General features: G+C 34.5%; 2 protein-coding genes across 10 annotated transcripts in view; one reads left to right on the top strand and one right to left on the bottom strand.

Moving 5' to 3' along the window:
* Positions 1–17,468, bottom strand: part of Sema1a (semaphorin 1a) — a 364,324-nt gene extending 346,856 nt beyond the window's left edge. For all 5 annotated transcript variants that reach the window (XM_076125599.1, XM_076125600.1, XM_076125602.1 and 2 more), the window contains exon 1: positions 17,204–17,468. The gene's annotated coding sequence lies outside the window, so the exon portion shown is untranslated. The remainder of the gene's footprint in view (positions 1–17,203) is intronic.
* A 474-nt stretch (positions 17,469–17,942) lies between these two features.
* LOC142979957 (testis-specific serine/threonine-protein kinase 3-like) lies at positions 17,943–20,910 on the top strand. 5 transcript variants are annotated; one of them, XR_012959850.1, is made up of 7 exons: positions 17,943–18,257; positions 18,623–18,792; positions 18,988–19,137; positions 19,238–19,511; positions 19,691–19,867; positions 20,078–20,246; positions 20,817–20,910. XR_012959850.1 is itself a non-coding variant. In XM_076125199.1 (7 exons), exons 1-6 carry the CDS (start codon positions 18,081–18,083, stop codon positions 20,236–20,238), a joined length of 1,071 nt encoding a protein of 356 aa, XP_075981314.1. In that variant the 5' UTR covers positions 17,943–18,080; the 3' UTR covers positions 20,239–20,246; positions 20,817–20,910. The 5 variants fall into 5 exon arrangements, 4 of the variants coding, with proteins under 4 accessions (XP_075981314.1, XP_075981315.1, XP_075981316.1 ...); XM_076125199.1 differs by having other exon boundaries at positions 20,116–20,246; XM_076125200.1 differs by having other exon boundaries at positions 20,116–20,246; positions 20,803–20,910.
* The last annotated feature ends 190 nt before the right edge of the window (positions 20,911–21,100 follow it).

The raw sequence follows: 21,100 nt of genomic DNA, 5'->3' as shown, positions 1-21,100 counted from the left end.
ATATACAACATAAAAGGTTATTTACTTAATACCTAAGTAATACCGCAAACCCATATAGCAACGAACAAGGCCGCTTAATCTTCTCTTGACTTCAAGAGAAGATTAATATATATAAATCATTACAGAAAATAATTAATTTACAAGAAACGTAACAATAAACATTTTTAAGAAACATCTAAACAAAATTCTATGACCAAGGAAACGTTGGAAAAGCGTAGCACGCAGGTCAGTGAACAGGAACTCTTAAGTGTGAACCGCATTACATCCTCGAATGACTTCAAAGCGACTTATTAAGCGGTAAACTGTACAGATATAAGGATAGAACGAATAATGGTTACTCATTAGCCTCCTTCAATTAAACAGAACTGTTGAAAGGCGAGATGGCTCGGATTACTGAAGCCCTACGCCGTGATTTGGGGGAAAAATACTCACCGCTTTTGCGAAAAAGAAATGTTACCTGTATGTAAGTACATGACTAATTTACTAAAACATAATGTACTAAGCAGGTAATTTGAGTTACTAATCTTTTGGATGTATTTTCTGCACAATAATTGGCTGTCTCTACAACAGTGTACAATAAAATGTCAAAATAAACATAGCTGTACATTTTTTATAGTCTTTTGTGTTTTGTCAGCATTTTATACGTTTAGTGTTTACAAAAAATAAACTGTTTCATTAAAAGTAAAGAAACCTTAAGAGTCGGTTTTATGACGAGTAGTAAAATTTATCTCCTCCCGCGTTTTAGTATTTTAATCTCTAGGTGACCATCGACCCCAAAAAAATTACTGAAGTTTAAGTAAAGACACGATAAAATTAACTTAATAATCCTTGAGACAAATTGGTCATTAGAAGAAGGCTTATTCAAGCATTAAGTAAGTAAGTAATACAACTTTAAGCTCATTGAGTAGGCATTTAAATGTCATTATACTTTATTTAGATGTCTTATTAAGTTTAAGTATTTATTTTTAAGAAGTTATTATTGTTGTTACAGAAAACAAGCTTATACGAAAATTGTTGACAACTGTTCGCTCAAAGTTCTATCTTAAAATGTTTGCGCTGTAAAAATATATCCAAAATGTTAAGATCTCAGCAAAATATATATGCAAAACGGATTACTTAGAATTTATATTCTAAATTCTATTTGGCGTACAAAGATTTCGTTTTAAACTAAATACCTAATAGAATTTGCGAGCATTGGTTAACCATAACTAAATGTGGGAGTGAGAGTAGATTTAAAAACAATGAATCAAGTTAGGCGCGAGTAAATAAAATGTAATAGGGTTTATTGTTCGGGACGCAAATAGAATAGAAATTCGGACGCATTCATTCGCGCCAAAAGGCTCGAACACATTGATTTTAAAACTGTAAACGCGTTAGTTAGGGCTGCCCAATTTCGTTACCTCATTTTTGAAACGGGAAAAATCGCAACATGGAATTTGCACGTGCACACTTTTATGGATTTCAAATCTTTTATTTATGATTCAAAAACGTTAAGGTCCTGAGATGAGACATAAACTTCTTTCCAGTTCTTTATTCAGGTATATTTCGAAAGTACCTAATTAATGGCTTTTTGATAACTCCGACAAGCGTCAATGTCAAATACGTGACTGGAATTTATAAACGTAATTTAGTTGTGAATTTTCCAACGTTAATCTAGTCTAAATAACTATTCAGTCCACTCTGTTATAAACCTAGTAGAAACCACACACTAAATTTAATTTAATATTCTAAATTGCGTACTATCTATTCTATTTGAATGCGAGGGAATATTTGGAGAAGCCATTGAATGACCTGATAACCCTATTGTAGGCTGGGTTGGCGACAAAATTCGGCAATAAATAATAAAAGTTGGCAGTTTATGTTTTATCGAAATATTATACGGGTTAATTTATGCTCTACAAACATGAAGGTCTTTAGGAGACCCATGTAGACCTTTCCATTCAGATTTAGGCTGTTTTGCTTTACATAACTTTGTCAAAAGTTTAAAGACGAAAATTGTTTAGGAACAAAACAACCTTATTTGTAGAGCCGCTATGAACCGTGTAAAATTTATACAACTTACTGGCTCACCATTATACTGGTGTAATCTTCCGTACAGCATAAAAAAAAGTCTAATCCTTAAAAAAGGTTGAAAAATATCCAATACTCTTTTCACGTCAATATCCTTCATTCATATGAAATTTGAAAAACGAATGAGGTGACACAGCGCCATAACCGATTCCTAATGATAGCGGCACCCGAAAATGGAGTAACAAAAATACAAACATGAAGGATTGATCGCTGTGCAAACATTTTATCAACGTGATAGAATTTTAATTTAAAACCATACGCGTGTTCGCGGCCACAATTTACCTCGTCATTTTGCCATTTTAGATATGATTTGACTTTAATTGCAAACACAATTTTATTTGCACCTACTGAAATAATAGAAATACCAATCCATTTCCCAATGTATATTGAATAATATTTAAGCATTTTATTGGTAACTAGATAATTATATTGATAATTAGTAATGTATGAACGTATGCTACATGTTATAGGTATTTAACCACCTTACTACTAGAAATTATTCACTCTATGTTAAATTCCAACTTTGTGACAAAAACAAATAATTTTCAAACGAACATCACAGCCTAATTGAATTTACTTCTAATTTTATTATATACTTTGTTAATTACTTCGTAGTCGGTCGGTATTTATCCCTCACTGTTGAACCTAAAAAGGTTTACAAATTCTTAGAAATCTATCAAAGTTCTTTGACTAAAGCCTAACAAGTTTCTCAGAAAAACATTCGAAATGTCTACACTTTATTTCTTCTAAAACTGTGGCACATATAGAAAACCGAACTAAATAAAGTTACGAAATAGTGTTCACTAAACGGGTTATCCTTTCCAAATTAATTTAAGTCAACAAAAATATTTTAACGCCAAATAATTTCCCTCGAGGTTTCAAGTGTCAAAACTTTATTATCGAATAGACCTTTCGCTCGTCTAGTGGTTTTCTGAAGGGCTTGTTCAAATATTATCATAAGTTTATACTAAGAAATTGATACGATATTATCTAAAACTTTCCATCCCGAGCTTCTCTTAAATAGTTTTGATCAGTTACCTTCAATAAGTTACAGTAATATCACCACCATCGCGTTAAATATCTTAATTCAAGGAAATAAGAAAAGAGATGATTAGGCACTGATTTGATAACTGAAAAGTTGTTATACAAAAGATTGGCAGCCTCAGGAAATATTTTTGGGTTCGTCAAAAGTAGACCAGCCGCTAACAAACGTGATTAGTAGCGCCATCTCCCAGAATTTTCGCGAAACATCTTGTCTGTATGTTTCTGAATCTGTTTAGCATTTATTGTGTCATAGTGGACAGAGGGGCTGCATGCAATACAGGTTAATTTAATATTTTCCAGTGTAACCATCAAACAGTGAACTCAAGGCACCCCGATGTTGTGCTGTTAAAATAGCGAAGCTTTTGCTAGTAAACACGTTATAACATAAACAAAGGCAGACACTTTAAAGCATTGTTTTAACAATATCTGTACCAACAGAGATAAACAGTGAACGCCACTGATGTGATTATTTAATCCCCAATCCCCGAGACGAGTGGCAACCAAGGGGCCGTTCGTCAGGACCATAAAAATAAATTACAATGTTAAATTTTGCACACCCTAAATCGCTGGGGATTCGACAATTTGTTCCGGTATGCCGTTGCTTTTTATTAGCAGAAATATGGTGACAGTAATGGCAACTATAACTACTGATTATGTTTAATCTGATACTAACTGGATTAATGGTAAAGACACCATTCACGAGTGTAGCGAGCATCATTCTTGAATCTCACTAACTACTTGGATTTTAGATCCCATATAAGAAGAAATAAAGGCAGTTATCTGCAACGCCTGTTTTAATTTTGTTTGATCAATCAATTTTGATTCTTCTTTACAGCATTTCTTAAAGATCAAGAGGCATATTATATTATTTTCATTCCGCACTACTTCAAAACACAAGGTCACACTATTTATGTTGCTATAATTAAACGCAATAAAAAACTGCAAGTTCTAAACCGCTCAACGTGTATTTTGCAATGTCTTTTATACCTAGTGGGAGTGTGTGTTAATAAACGTCTTTCAAAAGGTACGTTGATTCAATAGAAAGCTTTAAGTAGAGCAATGATCCTCCTTCACTAAAGATCTTTCAATGAACCCATTACTTTAGGTACTTTTCTTTATTAGACCCATTACATTGATCTCCAGACAGTTTCGTAATCACTAAATAGAATTCTCAATCTAAAACTGCTTCACCGAAATCACTAAAGACAATTTGATACACTTCTATATCAGTTGAATTTCATAAACGAAGTTCGAACTCAGACTGTGTGGGGATTTCAACGCTTAAATTCAAATCATAATGGTTAGATTAATTCAAGTGTAGACACCTTATTAAAGGGTTCCTTGCTGTACATTTGACAGTAATCACATGAATAGACAGGCGGTGCGCTACAAACGTCTCTAGAATTCGAGCTGCGCCACCTCTGGGCGACACCGACGTCGAATACCACGTCCTTAGCCACCAGCGTTAACTGAACAACACGACCAGAATATCAAGAACCCCCACAACGTGTCACGCAACCCCATTTTAATACCTAACACTTGGTACGTGCGGGACGAGAGGTGGATCAACGGATATTGGCCGTGCTAGGTGTAAATGTAGTGTTGAATTTCACGAATAATTCCACTTGTGACACTCCAACATTTGGCGGGAGCTCGGGAATTTATTTCAAGAATGCAAAACATGAATTTTATACTCAACGAATATCATGGTTCGTTCTTTTCCAAATTGATCGCGATATCACATTTAGTGTGGATGGATGTTGCTTTAAATTCATACTTTTAACATAAATTATGATAAATTGATGCCATTTGTTATTTTAACGAGCGAATAATGTAAGTGCATTCAATTCTGATTGATGGTGCATTTTAATTGATGTGATGCGTGGTGTGATTTCGACGTTATTTTAGGTAGGTTGTTAAACATCAATGTCGAATTATTATTACTTCTTTATTTGTTGATTTTAATGCCTATAAGTAAGAAAAATTGTAAGGTTTATTCTCCTTTGAACTAGATTCAAAATCTAAAAATACGTCTACATTTTTAAACACAACTTTTTAGGCAACATTTTTATACAGCGTATTCTAAAAACCCGTATTACATATTCATTCATTTTAACACTTAACCTGAAAATAAAGCTCTTAAGGAAACACTTTTATACGTAAATAGTTAAAAATAGCGAAAGCGTTGGCATACAAGGCTTCTACATTACCCTCTAATTGTCTGTGCAAACAAAAGCATAGAATAATAAATTCACATACGTAGAAATAGCTTGAATAATTCATTTAATAAAAACGCCAAGATAAATGACCTGACTGACACAGCGTCGCGACGTAACACGGTATATCTACCTACACTTGTATATGTGTATTCTACCTAATTCATGATACTGGCTTTTACTCCTGACGTCGGTTTTATGTGATGCTTTTACTGAACTTAGAATAGAAAAGAAGAACGCACTTAAAACCAAGAACGTCGTTCTTGGTTTTAAGTGACTGCTGATGACTAGGTTTTTGGTTCGAGTCCCGGATCAGTCAGCAAACTGGACAAAATGTCCTGTAGATACATACGACTCACATTGTAATAGAGGCAACATTGTAACAGAGGAAGATGGAATGAAAATAGGGGTAAGTCACCAACTCCTAAAACATTTACACGAGATTTGTATTACTCATTAAATAAGTAAATTAGATGAATGCGTATGCCTCTCTGTGGCCATTGTGGTTGTGAATTCAGATGGTTACACTAATATAATCAATGAGTTACTAATTTCAGTAATGGTTGGTTAACTTCGGTTCATATGAAGGGCAGTTTTATTTGTTTATTAGAGGTTGATTCAAAGACGATTTATGAACTTTGATATCACTCAGGTCAAATGGTGAAGAAAAGACTGCTATATAACAAACTTAAGCCATATAATAGGAAAGTGCGCAAGTATTGTAATATTATGTTAAGTTGTTAAATATTTAAACAAAGCTTATACAATCGCGAGGCACCCACCTTAACATTCGATTTCAATTAATTTCAATTTACTGCGGCTTATGTACAGAAACATTCACGGCCCCAATATGCTAACTCATACGTAGAGGCCTGAGTAATGACTGTAAGGAACAGCCTACATCGACAAAGGGCCCATTATGTCAAAAACAAACCCAGCCTCGTAACCAATTCCCTCCATGTTTGCTGAGGGCTGCTCTCTTATAAATATGCAAATGTTATCCTGCGTTTAGCCTCCTACTGCAATAATATTTATATTGAAATTGGCGCCCGCCACCCGTCCTTGAACTCTCGACTATTATTATACTGTTCAAACAACCCTTTTACATTCGATTGGTGGCCCGCAATGGATTGATGCCGTTATCTATGTTTGACAAACTAACAACTAATACGATCACTGTTGATATTTTCGCGTCTCAGTACATTCTATGGTGGAACTGTTTGACAACGCTTTATAGTGTAACTCTGCCCCTCGGTCAATACGACCCTTGTGCTACAGGTTGACGACGCGTCACCATTCATATTGTAAGCGATATACAAAACTATTTTGCTTACGGTACTTACAGTCTTGGTTTTTCATCTCTTAGAACATTTTACGTTATAAAAGTATAAAGATTTTACAACAGAATAACTGTAAAAACTTTTTGTTTAACATAAGCTCGGACACCACCCTCGTTTTACAAAGGGACAAGTAATAAACCTGTCCGCAAATGTCCGCGTTCTTATAAAAGATACAGCTCGCATCACGACAAAATGTCGTAGACGTCACATCTCATCCCCCCACTTTCCCTAATAAAGTAGCTGTAATAAAAAACCACTACAATCATCATAACTCGAGTGCGATGGACGTCCAGACACAAAGCCGCTTAAAAATTAACGTTCACTTACACAACAAACTTGGTACAGAGTACAGATGCAATTGAAAATGAATAGGAAAGCACTGTGCGGCAATTTATTTATAGCACAAAGTTTGCAAAAGTATATGTGAGAATTTTCTTTGTGATATAAACGCATGAATAACCATTACGAAGCTTCTATATTAGCATAGTCTACCTGTGATAAGTCTCACTACCTACCACAAGGCACAAAAGCCTCGTCAACCTTTTTTATACGCAGGATTTGACGGAGTATGAGCAACCGAAAATAGTACTCGGATTACGCCAGGTCTTGCATGAAATATGAATATTTCAACAAAAATACTGTGCTTTTGTAATTTACTTTTTGTCGTCTACCCTTCAACTTTCATATGTCTGTTCGTCAGGTCACAATGTCATCACAACTGACATATTCAAATATAAAATACGTTTATATATTATCTACCTTTTGTCAACCCTCATTTATTATTTAAGAATTTTATTAGCTCCCCTTTCTATGTAATCATTAAAATACATCTGAACACAATGGCACTAGTTTGACCGCAACGAGACCGTAGAACAAAAATGTACATAATAATATCTATTTATGGCTTCTAGGGCTGAATGTGGTATGCTGAGAGCGTTCCAGTAATCAACCACGTAAGGTTAGGCTGGCAGCCGACCGAGATTCCTGGGAAAAAGCCAGGTCCAACAAGAATGTAATGTGTTTTAGTTGCGTGAATTAAAATCAGTTTATATTCTATCCCTCTAAAGTAATTTAATTAAAATATTTTTTTCTCAAGCACGATAAAATGAATTCTCGACGCACCTAATAATAGTAACGGAGGGTGGAGGCTACTACGTGCTTAAAAATTAGTTTTGGTGCGGTGTCCAGCGCGCCGTGTAATGTTATACTTTTGAAAGCTAGGCGATTTTTAATGGGTAGCAATTTTAGTATGTTTATCCATTAATATTCATTGTAAGAGCACGCGCTGCGTTGTATTCTTAATTTTACTTGGCTCGTAAAATTAAATTCATTTAAATCAAAATTTTATACTTATAAATGTAAAAATCGATTAACCCGTCGGTTGGTGAGTACTTTTTACTTTACTCTCAAGAACTGACAATCAGAACACTACGTATACAATACATATGAATCTAATACAGTAAAAATAAAGTTATGAATAAATAGAAAAGCATTCAGAAATTGTAAGAGCATTCTAATTTATTTTCTCAGAGATAAAAATATTCATCTGAACTTTGACTGAAAGAAAAACATGGCGTATTGGCCACTTATCTTCCGCACAAGTTTTAATAGCGTTCTCAAGGAACTGGGTCAATATAACACTTTAGCCAGATTAGCAACTCGTCAACATTTAACCACTACAACTTCCTGAAACCGTTTCTTATGATCTAACTTAATTTTAGTTTTCAGCCAAACGTCATTGCGGAAAGTGGGTACTTTTACAAAATTATTAAGACCAGTTTCAAACTCATTGACAAACTACAAATAACCTATCTAATACATAAAGTGACAGCAAACAAACTATCAACATTCCACCTATAAACACATATATTGCAGGTATACCTAATAGCCACTATGCAGTACATGGCACATGGCACTTTTGACATAACATGTTACTCACTATCATTTTGGAAAAGAATCAATGAACAAAATAGTGGCTATCAAACGGATGTCAACTTAGATACACAAAAGCCTCTCATGTAATCGATACTTAGTCAGAAGTAGTAAAACGGGTGCTTAGTATTTTAAAATACAGTAGCAATAAATACAGAAACGTTTTAAAAGCAACTATTAATTACATTAAAACCTAATCAAGAACTATTAAAGTGCGCTCAAACGGCGCACCTGTGAAAAATAATTTCTGTAACACATTAGCGAAGTTGGTCATTAGCAGGCAGGTATTAAATTGCTTTTAGCATTTTTGTTTTGTGAACAGTGGACTTTAATTGAGCTGGTACACTGAGCTAACCGGACAGGCGTATATCAGTTTGCGAAACTCGTAATTAGGACAAATGGATTCAGCTAAGCCTATTGTACACATCGTTTTAAGGCTAAGAAACTTTCAACAAATGACTACTAATTAGTTTTTATAAAGGTAAAAGTTGTTATTTGAGGCATGAAAATGTAAGTAACTTTGAATTTATTTTAAAGCACAAAAGCAATATTGCTTATTAATATGCCAAGCATTTGCCATCGTGTCGTAATTGTTTTCTTATCAAACAAAAATCAATTAGGTTTAGTGTGTTCCACACTTGACATACGATACATACGACAAAGTAACAAAACACTGGTGTTAAATACATATAAACCGATCTTTAAAACCAGGTATAAATAAAATGTTCCCCAATATAAAGATCTCACGTTCTAAACAGTGTAATAATGCAGTAAGTTTAACAGGTTAGTCTACAAGAGCGGTGAACTAGCGGGCCAAGTTGAGCATCTAAGCTAAATGTGCTTACTCCCGGGGTGGGTTCATCACATTAATTCAACTAGTTACTGCGCGATCGGAACTCCCGATCCAACTTTAACTGCACCACTAGTGTTTTACCGAAAGAACTTCGTGTTTTTGAATAGTAATACTTCATCTTTAGTATTCAGAAATATTGATTATTAGTTTTTAATTACTTTGCACTTTGTTTGAGCGTGTTATAAAACTGAGTATTGGCATTATCACACTCGTCCGAAGGATTCTTTTTTCAGAATCAATATTTTCAGCACTGAAGCCTATATTATTATAGGAAATAAAAAAAAAATATGCTGAAGCTGTACGTGCCGAACAAAAACTTATGTTTGAAGTCTACAGAATTCTGAAGCCCTGCGTTACGAAAATTTAACATTCAGACTAAACACGATTGACCTTTAACCCCAGGGCATAAATACGAAAAATATAAATGGATATCATTTTTATTCAATGTTTAATCTAACAACATATAAAAATGAGCTCTATTTATTAATGTTCTAGTTCAAACCGCGATCAAACATTAGTATAACAAATATATCTTTAAACTAATATGAGTACGTACAAACAGATGGCCACAAATGTTACGCAACTACATAATTAATGAGCTAATTAATTAAGGGACTACAAAACGTTTTGGATGTTGAAACTAACCCCTCCCCATTAGGCATATGGGTGGCATTAGGTATTTAGGTGCTATCGGTAAGTACTTTGGTACATATTATTACAAACGACGTACGTAGGTCAACTTTATCGATAGAATTATAGTGTTCAAGCTTTGGGTCCTCTGCAATGGAGACAATCAAAAGTTAGTGTTAGTTATGTTTCGTGTAACAAGTACTAAAGGTAACTTTCATGTATACAAACATCAAAATAATGTCTAAATACAGCAATAAGTACTCATTCATCCAGCGAATAAGTCTGGCAAAGAGTTTTATACAAAATACATAGAACTTTAATTCTTTAATTAGTTAAGGTAAATTCCTACAAACTCAAATTTGTTTTACATACTTAATATATGTATATACAATTTTAATTTACTTAGGACTAGGTAGAGTCAACGTTAGAAATATGTTCATATATACTGTAACTTGATACGTGATGTTTTTTACAATTTGCAAGTAAAAGTTCCTTGTAGAAATTACTTTTACAAACGCTAAAAAGTACCACTGCCTTTGAGGCGCGTTCGATAGTCTAACCGCCTGTCGATCATGAGGTGTCGAGGTCGATTCACGTGTTAGGCAAGATGGTCATATTAGTTTTCTAATTTTCATGAGGATATGTGATAATAGTAGGCTCCTCGCCCCTACTACGTACGTACAGATATAACATTGTTGATGGCGAAACGTGGTTTGTTTTATATCTACAATTCTACCTACACTTTCGGGTAAAACAGGCTTGATATTTATCTAGATATATAAAAGTGAAATATCAAAGTAAAACACATTAGTTACAAGTAGCGGTAACTTTGATCATCAAGTGATCAACATGCAAGGTTCACGCTACTTAAGTACGCGAGGGTAGGGGCAAGATCCCTCTTGTATACATTTCAACTGGATGGAAAATTAATGGCATCTTTAATTGCTTTACAGAGGATGAGGAACAAGAAAAAATATCGATCTTTGAAGAACTTCCTTCTATTTCACGTTTAGGTAGATTTTTGTTGTTTATGGAAACAATAACTGAACTAACTTGCTCTATTTCCGCTAAAACAATGTAATCAACAGAGTTTCCTGTCCACTAATTATCCACATTGGCTTGGTAACATAATATGTTGCTATGAGATACCCAATAATAGAAGACACCCTGTTATTATTCTTATTCGTATTTCGCCAAACCATTATCACCGATATCAAAAATAGCGAACGACAAACAAACATTTCCCGTGAATTTCCGTCACTATTTTTAGAACGTTAATGACTACGTAACGATATCTCTCCCTTTGATCAAACTAGCCAATGCGGTGTCATACAAATGGCGTCCGGCAAACAAAGGCATATTCAGCACAAATTACATAATGATAACAAACACGAATATTAGCAGGTATGCCGACGATCCATACATTCGCTCATTATCATTTAAATGTCCGACTGAAACTAATTAAAACCGTTATAGACAATTAGGTACGACGCAATATTGGCGGAAAACTTCCACTAATTTATACGGAAATGTACTATGTATATTTGACAAACAAACAGAAATAGGTTTTCAATTTCAAACTTTGCCAGGATGACTGTAGGAAAACATTATTTTAAATGACTTTACAAACTTTTGTCTGCTACACAGTAGGCTACGGATCCGTAGGCGTAGCGATACCGTAGCACGTAACGGTCGGCTACACCGTCGATATAATGCTACATAGTAAAAATTTCGTAGTGCTACGAACCACTGAAAAGTCGTAGTATCTAAGTAGTAATAGTATCATGTATATTTCCCGACATATTTATTGAGTAGTTTCTTTAATCAGCTCAGATACGATCTTCAACAACTATACCTATACAAAATCAGCAAGAAAATAAGAACCAACCTAAAGCTTTAAGCAGGCTCTCAGTGATTCAAGCAGGAGTAAATCTCTTGGTCTTTCGGTTTAATGCATAAAACCTTCGCCGCGGTTGTATTACGTCATCCCTGCCGACTACGACCGCTGCTAGTTTAATACCGAGCCTTTTCACATATGTATGACTGCAAATATATGCAAAGTGCACATTGACCAAAATGCATTCGGAACATTTGTCGAGATGAAAAAATGCTTCAAAACCGCATGTTTATGGATTAATATATATTCCAATAGTATAATATATAAACTGAGTAGGTATCTAAATAATGCCCACTATGAACAAATACAGACAGACATAATGAACTCAGGTAGGGTCTGAAACTAAACGGAGAAGCTCAAACTTTTAGGTACGTAAGTACCTAATGCCTCTTAATAGTTTTATCCAAATATTAATGTCTAGTAAATATATATAGTCCCTTAAGTTTAGTCCCGTAAGTTTTCCAAAAAATTCTGAGTTTAGATAAGACATTTTCCTATACGTATCCTCACAATACACAAATCGAATAATTTATTCATATAAAACTATGATCATTGTTGATTTAACTATTTTCGTAATAATAAATGTGTTGTACTTATATATACCTTCACATACTATAGCCGAATTAAATAGGCTGATGACTTGAAAACTTTAACAAAGAGGTGGGTGGTTGAAATTTATAGTCCGGGTAATCCAGATAAGCCGTCAATTTTATAATAACGTGCATTCTCGCAGTAATTGTGACAAAATGTGTCATATAACCTGGATTTCACAGGTTTTGACCGTCATTATTATAACGCTACGTGATTCCATGCAAATGGTTTTTGGTGAAACACATGAATGAATGCTGCGAGTGGGTCGCCCGTAGGCTTCATGACGGCGACCTTTCTATTAAAATTCTGCAAATAACAAAAGGGACGAGAGGTGTTACTGCCCCCTGTCTGTTTACCTGTCCCGTGTTTAAAAAGGAATGTAATACAATCCGAGTTATTTTCATTATTTACATTTACATCACCGCTTCGAGTTTATGCTGGTCCGTGCGAATCTCAAATACATTTTTCATGTAGTTTTAATGTACATATAGCGCCTACATGTCTCAAATAATATAAAGTTCTCCAAATATTTTACTAAACCGTTTTAGAACAGCAAAAATAATTTTACTAAAGTATTTCAAGAAGTTTTCTTGTAGCTTGGTACTTAGCGACTTTAAGACTTTCTTCTTGGAACCTGTTTCAAAACATTCCAAAACTAAAAACTAATAAAAACTGCTACTGGGTGCCTAGCAAAAATGTTTTATTCATAGGGTAGAGTTTGATGACTTTTGCCATACAATAAATCCACCGAAAACATAATAACAGAGGGAAACCAAACAAAGCAATTGCAAACTGACCGACACCCCAACAGGTGAAAACTCGTAAAACTAACTAGGTGAGTTGCGACGGACACTCGTGAAACGCCGCGCCGTTTAGAGAAACAATGGCACAACTGAGTTCCGGCCGGGACGCCGCCGGTGTCTCCGCAGCCTCCAGCCAACTCCATACACTGTGCACTGCTCTCAAGTTTGGGAACAACGAATTTAATTGTTCATTTTGCGATGTCGCTCTGAACTGATGCAATTATAGTTAATTGATTCACCATTCGTGTGTCAGACTAATACCTACTTCGAGCAGCTTCGTACCACGGCAATTATCCAGAATAAATAATTCATGAAAGCAATAAAACTAAGAGCAATAAATTGTTAGCAGTAAAAGAAGCACTTAGCTATTTGTAACTAAGAACTTCGTAAGTTTGTTATAAACATAATAATGCTGATTCATTCTATAAAACACAGAGGACATTTCCTTTTGAATTACTCTACAAATTCATTTACATCATGCCTGACTTCAAACTTAGCAAAAATTGCACTTTATAGAACAAATAAAAAGCCACAAAGAGTCTTCCTGATAGCGACAAAGTTCAGCTTTTATATCAAATGCGACCAAGAGAATAACCATTAAGCATTTCCTTGCGCTCTGCGTGCAATAAATGAATGAAAAACTCTGCTCCAACTTGGTAGATACAATTGATAACTTGCCCGGAGCTAAACTTTTTGCTTTCCAGTCCATTATTGACGTCTAAGATCGAAGGGAGCGAACGGTCCGACTTCGCGATATTTTTAACCTTTCATTCTGGGGGATATTTTCGCCTTTTCCAGCTAATTTAATGGGTTTTTAATTACTAACCAGAAAACTTCAACCCAATTTTCTTCTTTTGGAAACTGAAGTGTTTGTGACATGTTTTTAACCTGTTTTCTTTCAATATAATTCCAGAATAAGAAACTTCAATTATTTGAATTAAAGTCTTAAATCGTTAAGACAAATATCATAATAACAAAATTATTTCACGCGTCCAGTTTTCTATGGAAACTGGAGTGTTTCAATTAAAAACTAGACTCTCTAGTCCCCGGTCTGCTGGTCAACTTTTATTAGTTCGCCGAGTGGAAAAAGTAATCAAGTCTACGATATATCGTCTCGCGCACCTAACTCCCGAGATAACTCTTAATTGTTTGATGTGACGCCTCGCGGAGACGTGGGGAAGCCGTCTCGTTACCTTTTATCTTGTTTGCGAACAAATTTTAAGTTTTTAAAGAATTTACAGCTATGGGGTTAGCTAGGTATTGTAGGTACCTAATTAAATAATCATACATGTAACACATAATTATTTTGACGTTGACGCTGGAAGGTTTTGTGTTCATTAATGAATGTAACCTTTCGTAAAAAAATAAAACATTAATAATAATATAACCAAAATAAAAAAAAACCAATCTCTACATAAGTTTAATAACCTGCTCAAGACACTAAACAGAAGCTTAAATCCTTAGGTCAAAATGTAACAATGGTTTATTCAGACAATAATACGCAAGATAAACAGAATACGCAATTAAGGTAACAAAAGATGGGGACAAGGGAGTATCTACTGGAAAAAGCTTTATGAATGAAAACAAACAAAAAAGTAGATGTACGAAAATGGGTCATCGAATGAAATATTGCATACGACCAGTGTAGCAAGAGCCTGCAGTTCTATGAGAGTACGGGATTTGAGAGAGCTTTGAAATGGAGTAGGGGGATCATAGATAACTGGTGGCATTTTAAAGGCAGGTTGGGTGGAACGTACACGACACGATTTGCACGACCAACCTACGCTTCAATCGCTGCAATTGTTTTCTTTGTGTCGAACGTTGACGGACCAACGATGTTTTAACTAGAAGGTCCTGTCAGTGCAATACGTGCCGCACAATGATACTCGGAACCACTCAAAACACTCAGAGCAATCAATGCTAAAAGAATGGGACGTAATGTGGCACGTCGCAAAAATATTTGCGTCTTTGTGTGGCTTTTTTTTTTGGTCTATTTATAAGTTACTTTAATTAGCTATAACAAAGGTACGGATAAATCAATACTAATATTATAAGGCTGAAGAGTTTGTTTGTTTGTTTGAACGCGCTAATCTCGGGAACTACTGGTCCGTTTTGAAGAATTCCTTCAGTGTTAGATAGCCCATTTATCGAGGAAGGCTATAGACTATATATCATCATGCTACGACCAATAGGAGCAGAGTACCAGTGAAAAATGATACAAAAACGGGGAAAATTATGATTATCTTATGTGACGCAAGCGAAGTTGCGCGGGTCAGCTAGTTAATATTATAATAGCTAATTTTCAAATGAACCAGGATATTGTCAAATATATAAACGTAACATCGATTTAAAATGTGTTATACTCTCTCATAATGTTTTTCATTTATTCCATCTAGGGACAATTGGGCTGTAGACCGTATTTTTTTTGCCCAAAATTGGCCTGCTTTATGGGAATTAGATATGTCGTCGTATTTTTTTGAATTCAAATGGTGGTTTAAAATAATGGCTTAAGTTATTTAGTCTTAAGAATATTTTACCACAAACCAGTTAGCCTGACAATCTTCCACAAACATTTAGAATTCTAACATTAAGATATTACAATACCTAACTACTTACTCTACCTACTGTCTTAATTCTCTAGTATTACAGCAGTATAGATACTGTATGGGCAAATGGTATGTAGAGAATTATAATTGAGCTCATTTTTTCCCTTGTGGTACTTAAGTTGATGCCTACTTTAACAACAAGTTTCATAATAAGCATCTAATTATAATCATATTTAATTGTTTTCTGGAATCACATATCATAGGATAGTGTACATAAGTAATTAACTAGAATTTCAAAAGTGAATCCAGCTCAACTTATACAAGAACAGCAAGAACTCCTAAACTTAGGTTAAAAACCCCATCAAATAAATTTTGATCATGTTTAGTTTCAGGTCAGCTTTGTAACACCAAATATATTTAATTCATCAATTAAATAGGTAATTGTGACACTAACAAATTCTCTATACATACATTAAACATATCAGATACTACTTTTGCTCAAAAATGTTGGCTTTTTTTTTCTCCATAAAGACCTTTCCCGTATCTTATAGACAATTTTACAAATGCAATAAGTTAAAGTGGTTGAGCCATTCTTGAGTTTTGCGCTTAAGGCAACACATAAGGCAATTTATTTTTAATTATAAACTATTAGGTACTCTAAGAAGTTTTGACTACAGAAATAATTTCCCATAGCTAAAAATATTAAGAAAAACAAATCATAGAATCAACTAAGCATTATTTATTTATAAAAAAACATTCACAAATAAGCATAAATTATTTATAAAAAACACATACACAATCAACACTAATCAAAAGTTCTACAATCATACAATCTAGTAATACCATAGACACACTGTCCTAAGATTAAAAGCAAAGACAGTCTATTGTAGTAAAATTAGAAAAGCATTGTGTCTTCAGAAATTAATGGGCAACATCTGCTGGAATCTATCAACAGCCTTATAGGTTGTTATGGTAATAATGAGTACTAGTAACAGGTTAACTGTACCAAAAGTTGCATTGCACCAATGTGTTAACAAAATAATGAGGTTGATAAAATGGGCGCCAAAACCAAGATGTATGGAAAGATACAAGCTTTCTTTATTTGTAACAGATAACCGTAAAGCATTTTTTTTTTACTTTAATGTCCTCGATACTGTATACTTTGCCGGTAATCCTCAATTAGTACACATACTACAGGTTATAATGTTTGTTGCTAACTACTTATTTACACAAAACATTGCATTGCACATCTACGTCAAAGCCTAAGACGAATGTACCTACTTGGGTATATATCGCACAGAAATTTGATGACCGTCCACTCACTATTTGCTTTAGAAATAAGGAAGATTTAATATCACAATCTAAGCCCCCAAAACGAAATATTTACACACAAAGTTTGTCCACTGATTTAATAGTTCACGAATCAATTACGATGCATAATATTGTTTAAGATTCGTTACACTGTTTTCTACTCTATTAAACCCTGTAAGTGTAATTATATCAGAATTTTAATTGATGATTTTGTGATATTTGTTTTTATTATTGTTTATCCAGCCATTTTGTATTTGACATTTCCGAATTTCGCCCAGGCTTCATATTTTTGTTGGCAACACAATAGACGTTCGGATACACCACCGAAATTTAACCTTTACATTATTAAACATTATCTTTTTTTTAGGGTTCTCTTCCTTTACCTACCTTTACCTTCTACATATAATTATAGTATACTTATAACGTCGCTATTTAACAACATAGCATATAAAAACTTTTTGTCTCTTGGACCCTCTGCTCTCGTGTAACAAGCTAGCGGTTTTTGTGCTGTTAAATCACCAATAACGATACCAACCGAAATGCTGAGGCGAGATGCCAAACCCAGCAAAGTAAACTATAAAAGCATTTAGTAGGTAGGTATGTATAGGTACTATGTACCCCAAGTTATGTATGTACTATCCGCGCAAAGTACTGGTGATATAAAATTAGTAGCACAGAGACACTTTTTTAAAACAACGTTCTGATGACACTGAAAATTCACCGGTTTTGACAAAAATGACAGCATGAATAATATTAAAACAAATCACGTGAAAATAAAATGAGACAAAATTCAATATAATGTGACTTTTACTAAACTGCATTTTTTATATAAAAGTAATTCTGTGATATGCCGGGGCCCGATGTGAGAGCCAATGACAATGTCCTCGGCGAGATGTCGACTGAGCCTACGGCGACTGTGCATAGTGGCGTAGAAGCTAAGGCTGAAAGAAAATTAACCGTTCTTGAATCACATGGCTACGTACTTGGTCGAACTATAGGGTCTGGCTCGTATGCTACTGTCAAGGTATTTCAGCTTTACAGCATTGCAACCTCATCCTCTGTTAGACAAATTAATAATATGTAGGAGTTTGTTTTACCTAAGATTCCAGAGTCATCTAGTATATCAAAATAGGGAAAAGCTTTCAATCTTTGCCTATGCATATAGGTAAATTAATCCGATTTCAATCAATAGAGATACGACTTTAGAGATACCTTAGGATTTATACATCGAGAAGAAGTGATAAAGAATATCGATGAATATTGTACCTACTTAAATTATATAAAAATACCGCGAGTTACGCATGTGCAATTCTTTAAAAATTATATTGTTCCGGTATGACAAAACTGGATGACAACAAGGAAGTTTTTACCTTATATTTTTCATTATAGGTAGCTACAAGTGACCGACACAACTGTCAAGTAGCAATTAAAATAATAAGCAAATTCCAAGCTCCGGGTGATTATCTAAAAAAGTTTCTACCGAGAGAAATAGAAGTTGTGAAAGGCCTCAAACATGAAAATTTAATACGTTTCCTTCAAGCGATAGAAACCACTCACAGGTATTAAGAATTTTGATCAAAATGTACGTTATTTTATTTCATATTTTGTCGCAGGTTTCCGCATATTATCTATTATATCATCATCATTAAGAAACCCAAATTTAGTATTCCCAATCGCACCTACCATCCTACCTGCCTGATCAGAATTAACTAACTGAATAGGTAATTTAAAATGAAAACATTCATTATTCCTAGGGTTTACATTGTTATGGAATATGCTGAGAATGGCAGCCTCCTAGATATAATTCGCAAGGATCAGCACATAGATGAACTCCGAGGTCGTCGCTGGTTCCGACAGCTAGTTGAAGCTGTGGACTACTGCCATGAAAGGGGAGTTGTGCATAGGTACTCGTATTTATTAATGATGTCAATATAAATTGATTGAATATAAAGACCTACTCGCGTTTCGTAGTGAAACCTATTCACGAATATTAATAAATTTCAGAGACATAAAATGTGAGAACCTACTCATGGATCATGGGCTGAACATCAAGCTATCGGATTTCGGTTTCGCAAGAGGTCACATGAAACCAAAAAATGGGGTCTACGCTCTCAGTGAAACTTTTTGCGGGAGTTACGCTTATGCTTCTCCAGAAATATTAAAAGGAGTTCCGTATAGACCGCAGGACTCTGATATATGGAGTATGGGCGTCGTACTTTATGCGATTGTGTATGGAAGACTGCCGTTCGATGATACAAATTATACGCAACTACTAAAGGTGCTCTTGATTCCGTATATGTATCTACTCAACTATCTTATCTAGATTGTTCTTGTAGCGATAGATAGCACACCAATAGGTATGAATTCAACGAAACTCCAAAGTAGGTATTTAAAATTAACTCAAGTAGTCTTGAACATTAAATAATGCTACAACAATGCTTTTCTACTTACCTATAGCAAGTGCAAAATAAAGTATCCTTCCCTCGTGAACCGAAAGTTTCAACAGACTGTCGCAAATTGATTACAAAAATCCTAGCACCGTTAAAGGTGCGAGTAAAAATACCACAGATCTTAGCCGACGTCTGGCTTAATCCAAGTCTGCCAGTCAAGGACGAAGAACAAGAAACTACGCAGGTGGGCTACAATTTATTTAAAAGTAGATAGGTAGTATACAAAAAATAGTCTGATAGCAATGCCAATCAAGCATTTTTCTTCGAGAAAATAAAACTCCCCCGACAAACATTTTCTCAAATTGGTCTCTTTCCTTTCAACTATTACTATGTTTTCAGTTGTTAGGAGTTTGCGTAACATGAAACTAATGCGCTTTGTTTTTCCCCATTCAAGAGCCAAATATTAACGTTAAACCAATTCGCATCTTCAAGATAACATCGTTTACACCGAACTACAAGACCTCAACCCTTACAACTTCGACAACTAACATGTGGCAATGTATTAACAAAAGTGATGTAACAACTACAAACAGTAAAATCAACGGTACCCCCTAATAGGTCAGGTGAGTCAATCAGTCCCTTGCATACAAACTAGATAGTTATGGTCTAAGGATCGATCCTTGTGAAAGCCCAATTTATACTTACATACACAACATAGTCTAAACGAGAAAAAAACTATTAAATTTGAATGAATCTCCGACTACTTTATATACCTAACTAAATACCTAATGTATCTAATAATTTGTTTTGAATAAAGCTAAGGTAAATATTTGAATATAAGTTTAATAAAAAGCCATTGAATCAATTGAAACATCCGAATTTCCATATAATATTTCAGTTATCGAGGAAAATGTTTGTCGGAATTTGTTTTATTTGCTATTTTTTTTCCTGTTAATTACCAACAAACATCACTTCCAAATTTTATCGGTAGGTAGGTAGGTATAGCTAACTAAATTGACGAAAAAAATCTCTAGTTCTATAAAACAAAGTAGTTGTACAAAGAATTAAATCTACTCGTTCCTAAACGGATTAAGTATCTACACAGTGGGTTACCCGGACTTCTGTTTCCCTATAATTAGAACTACACAAGAAGCAATTACGCTCATTATTTTAAAACAGGCGTCATCTTACAGGACCGCGACCGGTCGGAAGTCTCAAAGGAAGAAATAAAAAGCGTTAACATTGGCACTGTAACTTTTGACAGAAAATTGGAGGAAGTGAAATAAATCAATAAAAAGAAGAAAACATCGATAAATAAAGGTCGGAATAAACAATTATGTTGTACTTGTGCAGTTTTATTTTACTCGAGCGACCTATGTACCTTACTTACAATCTTCTAGACGTGCATAGGTAGGTCGGTTGATAGCTAATAGGTAGGTAGGTATTTATTCATCTACGAGTATCTATCTCAGTAGCT

This window comes from Anticarsia gemmatalis, chromosome 17, assembly GCF_050436995.1.
Source record: "Anticarsia gemmatalis isolate Benzon Research Colony breed Stoneville strain chromosome 17, ilAntGemm2 primary, whole genome shotgun sequence".
Taxonomy (NCBI): domain Eukaryota; kingdom Metazoa; phylum Arthropoda; class Insecta; order Lepidoptera; family Erebidae; genus Anticarsia; species Anticarsia gemmatalis.
Note: the sequence above shows the minus strand (reverse complement) of the source record. Positions and strands in the feature narration are given on the sequence as shown.